The sequence below is a fragment of the Biomphalaria glabrata genome, chromosome 4 (genome assembly GCF_947242115.1).
Source record: "Biomphalaria glabrata chromosome 4, xgBioGlab47.1, whole genome shotgun sequence".
NCBI classification, from domain to species: Eukaryota; Metazoa; Mollusca; class Gastropoda; family Planorbidae; genus Biomphalaria; species Biomphalaria glabrata.
Genome location: NC_074714.1, coordinates 54,015,208 through 54,024,536, shown reverse-complemented (window position 1 = coordinate 54,024,536; position 9,329 = coordinate 54,015,208). Strand labels below are relative to the sequence as shown.

Here is a 9,329-nt window from a genome sequence, read left to right as displayed (position 1 = left end):
AGACAGAAAGAGCGACAGAGAGAGAAGGAGGGAGAGACAGAAAGAGCGACAGAGAGAGAAGGATGGAGAGACAGAAAGAGCGACAGAGAGAGAAGGAGGGAGAGACAGAAAGAGAGAGAGAGGAGAGAGAGAGAATCATCTTATATCGTGAAACAAAAAAAACAACTCTTGCATTTACATTTTATCTCAAATCAAATTATTACCCACCACCACTTGGGAAATTTCCACCATCTAGAAAATTTCTCCAACCAAAAAGTTTCCACACCACGACGACCCTAGCCCTGTTAACTGGGTAACAAATGAAATAATGAACTTCAGCAGGAAAAAAAAAACGTTACAGATTTGAGTCCCATGACACTGTCTAACGCACGTAGAATAACTATTTACCTTTGTACCGGGTAATCAGCTAGTATTTCTTCTGACACTATGTATGTGTCTCTGGAAGTGAAATAAAAAAAAATATTATTAATATGCTTATTCATTGAGACCAATTTTAGAATATTCTTTCAACATATATTCTGGCTAAAATTTCCTTGACACAAAAGGCACGCAAGGTCAATATAAGGAAACAATAACTACCATCTACGGAAATAGATTTCTCAAATTTTGAAGACGTCATAGGAACAATAGTGGCTACTGTATAACAAATTTACTTAAGAAAAAGGTTAGTCTTTTAATCTCACTGTTAACTATAGTATAAAAAAAACAACAACTTATTTTTAAAAAAATGACCACAAACGTATATTGAGTGAAATTGCATAAATTATTTTGAATCCTGTTATTAATTTTTAATATGACTAGACTAACTCCGGGGTCGGCAACCTGCGGTTCGCGAGCCACATGCGGCTCTTTGGACGTGAAACTGCGGCTCTTTAGTTCCATACGCAAATATTATTTATTTTATAGAAACATTTTTATAAATAGTTATGAATCGTTTAACGAGGATTAGGCTCCGAGTCTATCTCTCAGCCACTTGTACTCGCTTTTCACCACACCCCTCCCCCATTACACGCGTCGTCACTGTTGTCAGTCCGTCGGAAGCTCTCGGCCGTCGTCGGATGTATCTATGTAGGTTTTGATTCGCTTTCGACGCAAGACAAATTGGCATCTTCACCACAGAGCTTTGGCTGTGATGTATAGTTTGTTGTTTCAAGTAAATGAGTTAGAAGCGATTATCTTTTCAAACTTAGAAGCAATCCACAAGTAATGCTAATCTGGCAAGCTTTGCGGTACCACTAGAAATTGCACAAAAAAGGCAAATCATTTACATGTCAAAGACTGCTTCCTACATGCATCTGAAGAACATTTTCTCCATTTAAAAAAACAAACCAGAAATCTTGGGAAAAAAAAAACAATCAATGATTTGCCACTATCCGCTAAAACAATACACAATAGAATACCCCAAATGTCGTCTTCAAATGTAATATATTTGCAGGTAGAAGATATTGAACTTTCTTCTGTCTTATTACATTCTGACTCTTTGACCCTTCATTCTTTCAGAAGATGTTTATTGTTCTTCCTGGATTTAGTGGATAAACTATACAGATGTGTCTTGTGACATAAAGACACGGCACAGGTTGTTATGTATATGTCTTCCTAAGGTTTAAAAGAAGAACTTCTAGAATTGCTACCGCTCTCCTGACAAACTAGAGGTGAAGATAGAGCGACACTCAGTGCGAAACATCGCCTTGAGGACAAAAAGATCGATTTAAATAAAATCAAGGAAAGGAAAAGCCATCCTATGTTTTGGTAGAAATTTTTATTTTGTTTTGAAGAAAAAATAATTTTTTGCAGAATATATTCAGAGCAGTAAGTTACTTCATTTTCAATGCTTAAAACAGTATCACGATAAAATCGTGCAACTTTTGACACGAATTACTTCAGCACAGTTATACAAAAAGAAAATGAATTTCTAGACAGATTTGAGAAGTTCAAAACCAACAAAACCATTCTAGCATTCCTAGTAAATCCTCTCAACACAAATAGTAATTAAATCCACATTGATCCATTTGGAATTGATACTGGATCTCTAGAAATGCAATTGATCTATTTAAAAAGTAAAGCTTTGTAAAGTGGAAAATTTACAGAGTTGAATAGCAAGTTGGAAGAGTTGAAGGTCCAGAAATGTATGTAACGCAACAAAAGTGGACAGCTTTGAAAGAAATGCATCGAGTAGATTCGCCGCATGGAATAGTCTTCCAGATTGCTACAGTGAGGTGAAGAAGTTGACCTTTGCAGTGCTGAGTCTCTTTGAATCGACATATTCGTGCGAGCAAGCGTTCTCTTGCAGGAATATAATTAAAAGTAAAGTAAGAAGTCAACTAACAAATGAAAATTAAGATTCGTATTAGAAACTAAAACCAATAAGTTATGAGCCAAATTTAACAAAACTTTCTAAAACCTTGCAAAGCCAATGCTCCCATTGAATTTGTTTGCTCTACTGTTTGTTATTGTATATATATATAATCTAATTTGTTGTGAAAAACACTAATTATATACGAATAAATAGATTCGTATTTTTTTTCTCATTAAAAAATTGTATGAGTACTATTTATTGTTGGCAAGAAAAAAATGTTGTGGCTCTTTTAAAACTTTACAATTTTGTAAATCTGAATTTTTGGCTCTTCCGACTCAAAAGGTTGCCGACCCCTGGACTAACTCTAAGTTAGTTAACACTAATACATTTGTGTGATTGGTAATATTTTTGATTTGTAATTTTCTCCTTATTTTTTAGCGCAAATTTCATGATTATAGATAATAGAAGTCTCAGTGCGTATGGTGAGCTAGATTTTGTTTAAAATACCTTTGTTTAATAAAAAATTATTACTAAAGTCTCGAGTTCATTATCTCTATAATTCAATAAAAGTTATATTTAGTTTTATTGACAAAGAAGCTATTCAAGTTATTTTAAGTTTTATAAGTTAAAATATAATAGGCCTACAACGGTTTAGTTGTCTACCAGTAGCTTGGTGCTACATGTCAACAACTGTCTACAACCCCCGGGGGGGGGGTATTTGGGAGAAAGTTTCTGCGCTGCAGTCAGCAAACACAGTCAGGATTGGAACTCGACCCTCCTGTTAGATAGCCAATTGGTTTATACAACTCTTGGTAAATAGCAGGCCATTGTAGGCTACTAATCCTATTACAGAAATTGGATCTATAGCCTCTATGTCCATATGGTATTGAGAATTCAACAATAAAGTGTCCTTGTTCCTATCTAGACCCAGATTGACTCGAGATCAGAATGCCCTTTAACCCAACGCCTATGGTGTCGGATGACCAGATATCCAATTCTCTTGACAGCCACCAGCACCAACTGACCAGTTTCAAGGGCGAACGGTCGGAGGCGACAGGCAGACGGGTCATCGTAGGAGTGGACGGAAGTGAACAGTCAAACTACGCTTGTGAATGTAAGTGAATCTTTAGATGACCATTAGATAACACATCTTGCTTTAAACAATTCATCCGCCAGCTAGCCATACGGATAACACATCTTGATAGGGATACAATTTTTAAAAATTAACAATTCATCTCCCTAATAATCATTATAATAGCACACTTATATTTAATAATCAAGTCCTCAGTGGATTTAATTAATTCACCCATTAATGCAATTACGATAATGAATCTTAATCTAATTCATGCAACAGATTGTCATAAGGAAAGCACATTTAGTTTCAGTCCAGAAACCTTCATATAGTTAATGGTATCACACATCTTGATTAGAGCCATTTATCACCCCAGATAGATAGTAGTAAAGCATATCTAAATTTGTTAGATTTTTTCCTTTTGAAAGATTTGTCTTTCTTTGTATCAAAGAGAATCTTTTTTTTTAAGCTTACTTATTTACTCATTCTGTCTGTCTGGCCAAAAGTTTGTACACGCTATTTCTCCCGCCTGGTCGTGCGGTTTGCGCGTTGGACTGTCGTTCGGATTTATCGACGGTCGAGGGTTCAAACCCTGCCCGCTCCCATCCCCCGTCGTCCTGCGGGAGGTTTGGACTAGGAAGTAAACTATCTTCAACTCTGAAGGAACATCCGAAACATGTAAAATATTTTACAAAAACATTTTACAAGCTGAAATTTTCAACAATTTTTTTTTTACCTGACAACACAAAAATCAATTTAAAAAATCTAGCCATTAATCTACTATTGGTAAAAAAAATTACTTTGGTTGGTATCTCAAACAAGGGAAAGAAATAGTACTTGACTGCAGTGATGGTATAAGCTGAATTTGTTCCTTTTATATTACGCTGCCGTCTCGGGCTTAGTGAAGACAAACATGAAATAGGAACAATAGATACAATCTTCAATATTTATAGACTCTTCGCTAGCAGAGTGGTTACTGCGTTGGCTTGATAAGCCTGAGAAGTTCGAATTCAGCTCTTTTCCTTTTTTAAAATTATTTTTATAAATGCTTTTTTTATTGATAGTATAGATCTATTACAAATTTAGTGACATGACTGATCTAAACTTATTGATACAAGTACGTTTAAATTAAGCTTTGTTTTTTAAAAGTATTTCTTTTTGTTTCCATTAGACTTAAGACCGAGTTGTCTTTCTTTAAATTGAATAGAATAATTGAATTATACATACCGCATCGTAAAAAATTTGAACCAGACAGACAGACAGACGGACTGACGGTGTGAGTTAATATTAGCGTAAAAAAAAGAGAGATATAACTAGTTAGTAGTGTATTGGTCTTATGTTTACAGGGTACTTCAGTCACCTGTGGAGTAGGGAAGACTATGTGATCTTACTTCACTGTCCAGTAGACCAGATCAAGAATCATTGGAGCAGAGGTCAGCTGAATTAATATCCTCCTGTTCATGTTTAGTTTGTGTCTATACATGTTAGCACGCGGTGTTAGTCTTATGCTCTGCGTTCACTAAATTCTGTTAAATACTGTTCTATTCCAGGTGTGGGTCATTTGTTTAACAGAGAGTTTACGGGAAAACAGCTGAGCGAAGGCGAGAACCTAATCGACCACGGACTGGAGCATTTTCAAGGGATCTTAGTCAAACATGCTGTAAGCAAAATAAAGTCATGCATGCATAATCATACGTAGGCCACACATTCTTATGTATCGTACTGTATATATTTAAATAAGTTTGTTGAATTTATAAAAAATGAATTCCTTTAAACAAGAAGAAATCACTCATTAATGTCTAGGGTTAAAAACCCCTACATCTAGACCAATAACATAAAAAGTTCCCCTTTCAGACCTTGTGGTCTATAGGGCAGGTCATCTGTTTCTGTGGCCTACGGTTAACAAGGGTGTCATGTGGCCAGCACAACGACCCAACCGCCTTTACTTTTCCTCAACTAATGTCAGGTACCCATTAGAGATGGATGGACTCAGAGGCGCCCGAAGGTCCCGAAAGTAAAAATCCTAGTCTTCACTAGGATTCGAACCGCGGTCCTCGGTTCGGAAGCCAAGCGCTTTACCGCTCAGCCACCGCGACTCCACCAACTATATCGGAATTTCGGTTGAGGGCTTGGGTTTGGTGTCGCATATGGCACACGGGTTACACATTGAAAGTAGCTTAGGCCAAGCACACGTATAAAGCTATGAAATAGTCCAAGGACCGAATGGACCTGGAAAACAAAATGTATTGCTCAATGTGTGCGTATACTAAGTATCTCACTAAACTAAGTATCTCACTAAACTAAGTATCTCACTAAACTAAGTATCTCACTAAACTAAGTATCTCACTAAACTTAGTATCTCACTAAACTAAGTATCTCACTAAACTTAGTATCTCACTAAACTAAGTATCTCACTAAACTAAGTAACTCATTAAACTAAGTATCTCACTAAACTAAGTATCTCACTAAACTAAGTATCTCACTAAACTAAGTATCGCACTAAACTAAGTATCTCACTAAACTATGTACCTCACTAAACTAAGTATCTTACTAAACTAAGTATCTCACTAAACTATGTACCTCACTAAACTAAGTATCTTACTAAACTATGTATCTTACTAAACTAAGTATCTTACTAAACTATGTATCTCACTAAACTAAGTATCTCACTAAAGGTACCCCTTTCACACCTTCAGCGGGGGGCATATGATGTAAAGCTCGTTTCTAGAGACGAGGTGGACGAGTGATAAAATGCTTGGCTTACAACCTAGGGGGATTAGACTCAAATCCAGGCGAAAATTGCCATATTTGTAGGACCCCCACCCCCAAGAGTCCTTTTAAATGTAATGGGCACCTGACATTAGTTGTTGAAAGAAAGACGGTTGGTCGTTGCGATGGAAACAAGAAACATTCGTAGCCAATAGAAACAGTTTACTCTACAATTTAGTTTCTGTTTTTCTTATCTTATATAATTCAGACGTTACGTCAAAAAAAGAAGATGATTACGTCCTACACGTCATGCATCTAGTCATACATGTTAACCAATGACTTATATTCTGCAAGTCATTGGTTTTTCCTGACTGGCTCAGGCTTATCTCAAGTTAATTCTCTGTTTAAACAATTCCTCCCAGGCTATGGGTAAAGTGTGCGTGATACCAGCTCGAAATCCCGGAGACGCCATTTTGCTAACTGCCGAAAAAGAATGTTGCGATCTGATTGTCATTGGCTGTAAAGGCAAGAGCGCCATCTGGCGGACGCTTCTGGGAAGCATAAGCGATGACATCATAAACAAATCTCTTATTCCGGTAAGAGGTTACTTTAAAGGACCATAAGAGCTTAGTACAGCGGTTCTCAACCTTTTATGCTCGGCGACCCCATTTTACAATCCCCCACTCTGCCGCGACCCCCCTTCCCCCCAGACACACACATACAGCAATAGAAGAATAGACAATAAGAATCCATATTTTTGATGGTCTTTGGCGATCCCTAGCAAATCGTCAATCGACCCCTAAGGGGGTTGCGACCCACAGGTTGAGAACCCCTGTCTTAGTAAGTCTATTACTTGAATTAACTGTTTAATTGATGACTGAGGTCATAGGTCATAGGTTGTCTCTATGGATTAGATCTTAGCCCACGATGGAGGGAAGGCTTGTCATTCAGTGTTTAAGGAAGACGAATCGCTTTTCCAAAGATCATTTTAGTTTAATGACTTACAAAGAAATGACACAAAATTTCAAGTGGGAAGCTAAGGGCTAACAACCCATTAAACGTGGCCGAGAGACTAAGTACGCTTGAACTTTGCTTGTCTTGGCCACCTATGAAGGGGGCTCGAACTGAGCGCTAAAAGGAAAACCTTCTCCCAGACAACCCCTTTTCCCCCACTGGTCCACAAATGAGATTGGACCATAGCGCTCTGAGCATGCTATAAGCGTGTAGGTAGCGCTATTTAAAAACTATAATCTTCTCTATATATAATTCTCTTCGTGACCTAAACACATGGGACTCCACAATGAAAAAGTCTTTTATTTTTGCAAGTCAGACTAGAGGTACCCAACGTATCTTTCGCGGTGAAAGAGGCTCAGAAAAAAATAGGGGGGGGGGTATGTTACGCCGCGGGTCGGTTTGTTATTATTATTTTATTTACGATAGCATAGGACTTTTTTTTATCTCCCTTCTTGCTTAATGAGGCGATAATAGAACAAGTCAAATTTAGTCTTAAAGTACTCTCTGATCTCAAATGGTTAACAAGATAATCGCGAGTCGAACTCGTTCGATCAGTCTCCAGATTCTATAATCCATCAAATTTAAGATTGAGAACCCTTATTCTTGTCAAATTGATTTAACATTATGTTACGTTATCTCTTTTTCCGATATATAGACGTTAATTAAAAAAAACAACCAGATGATTACATCCTACGCATGTTTATAGGTCAGCCTAGTCATGCATATTTATCAATGACTTAAATTATACCAAGTCATTGGTTTTCATGGCGGACTCAGGCAACCCATTCCATGCTCTAAAAGCACCAGGAAAGTTTTGCAAATTTATTCCAAGCATATGGGTAAATGAGCCTCTTTCTCTTGCGCAGTGATATGCTTGGAAGGGGTTGTGATTCTTCCTCTACATGGGCGTTTATTCAGAGCTTTTACCTTTCCCTGGAATTCCACAAAAGGCACGAATAAAGTATTTAAATTAAACTTACTGGCGGGAAACGAAAATGAAGCAAGGTAGGGTAGTGACATAACAAAAAAAAAAATCTAAAATTTTATTTAAGAGTAAATTAAGAACCATTAAAATATATTTTAATTTAATTATTTCGGGACCAAAAAATTTTTAAATAAAGATATTTCCAATACCAGAATATCTTCCATAAAATTGAGTTATATCTTTTGTAAATTTCGAAATTTGTTTAATACCAAAAGAAATGTTGCTTTGAACTAGGTAGCAGTCTGTCGTAATGCTGCGCCACCTCGCTCCTCCACTGACCAGGTTCTACTTCAAAGAAATCTAGACCGGCTTAAAAATTTAACAGAATTGAAAGTCTCAGCCTAAACGTACGAGAACTTTCTTTTTGCTGAGGTTTCACACGACCTGATTGTATATAGAGATATCTAGTTCTCCAAGAGCCAATCAAGACTACAAGATGAAGTGGTCTAGATCATTTTATAATTATATTTTGATTTGGATTCGATGTTTAATTAAAGTAATGTTTGTATTTGCTGGTGATTCCAACTTTAACTCTGTATGTTATGTTATATGTCGTCTTTAAACCTATAAATATTGTTATGACTTTGCCATGCGCACCGCCATCCAAGATAGTGCAGAAAGAAGGTGCGCACTATCAGTGACCAGACAAGTCGGATGTTGACATAAGAGACTAACGATTTTCCGCCCAAGGAGAGAGCCAATATGGAGATGCTGTACTCAAGGCAGATGCCCCTTTGTGTTTGTCATGTCTCTATGTAAATAAACGTCTATGTCCTCGTTGAGTTGCCTTCCTTAAGTTATTACAATATAAAAGCTGGTTAGTGGTCTACGCCCCAGACGAGGCCAAAAGCAGAGATGATAATACTGGTCTTATGGTTACTTTCGTATTTTGGGCTTAGATAGCAAAAGCTAGACTTTCTGATCATCAAATGGATGACTGATGTATCTAAATTGTATGCTGTAGAGTAGCTACGAAAGGTTAAGACTCTTTCGGGGTCATAAGGAAAGAATTTAATAGAAAGTATCTTGTAATTGACATGGAGATGGTGCGGTCTTAATCTGGAAAAAATGAGAAAGGATGGGGGGTTAGGGAGATAGCATTTTCTGGCAACACCGTCTGGAAAAAACTGATGAGCTTTAGCAGTGGACATTGAAGTCAAGAGGCAGAAGTTGAATCCATGTATAACGCGTTGGAATCTGTAGAGCAGGGGTTCTCAGCCTGTGGGTCGCGACCTCCTTGGGGGTCGATGGAC

The 9,329-nt window shown here is 37.3% G+C and overlaps 1 protein-coding gene across 3 annotated transcripts; it reads left to right on the top strand.

Annotated features, from left to right (window-relative positions):
* The first annotated feature begins 389 nt into the window (after nucleotides 1–389).
* Nucleotides 390–8,589, top strand: LOC106064021 (universal stress protein MT2085-like). Of its 3 annotated transcripts, none has more exons than XM_056025572.1 (7): nucleotides 390–664; nucleotides 2,735–2,778; nucleotides 3,222–3,410; nucleotides 4,715–4,801; nucleotides 4,919–5,028; nucleotides 6,500–6,673; nucleotides 8,315–8,589. In XM_056025572.1, the coding sequence occupies exons 3-7, from the start codon at nucleotides 3,245–3,247 to the stop codon at nucleotides 8,378–8,380; spliced, it is 603 nt and encodes a 200-aa protein (XP_055881547.1). In that variant the 5' UTR covers nucleotides 390–664; nucleotides 2,735–2,778; nucleotides 3,222–3,244; the 3' UTR covers nucleotides 8,381–8,589. The 3 variants fall into 3 exon arrangements, with proteins under 3 accessions (XP_055881547.1, XP_055881544.1, XP_055881545.1); XM_056025569.1 differs by having other exon boundaries at nucleotides 392–664; nucleotides 8,311–8,589; XM_056025570.1 differs by lacking the exon at nucleotides 2,735–2,778 and having other exon boundaries at nucleotides 392–664; nucleotides 8,311–8,589.
* The last annotated feature ends 740 nt before the right edge of the window (nucleotides 8,590–9,329 follow it).

Bases quoted from the DNA above. Each gene is read 5' to 3' on its own strand.
- LOC106064021 (XM_056025570.1), top strand. From the start codon at position 3,245: ATGCCCTTTAACCCAACGCCTATGGTGTCGGATGACCAGATATCCAAT. The intron at 3,411-4,714 runs GTAAGTGAATCT...TTATGTTTACAG, and splicing joins GTCAAACTACGCTTGTGAAT to GGTACTTCAGTCACCTGTGG. The intron at 6,674-8,310 runs GTAAGAGGTTAC...GCTTTGAACTAG, and splicing joins TAAACAAATCTCTTATTCCG to GTAGCAGTCTGTCGTAATGC.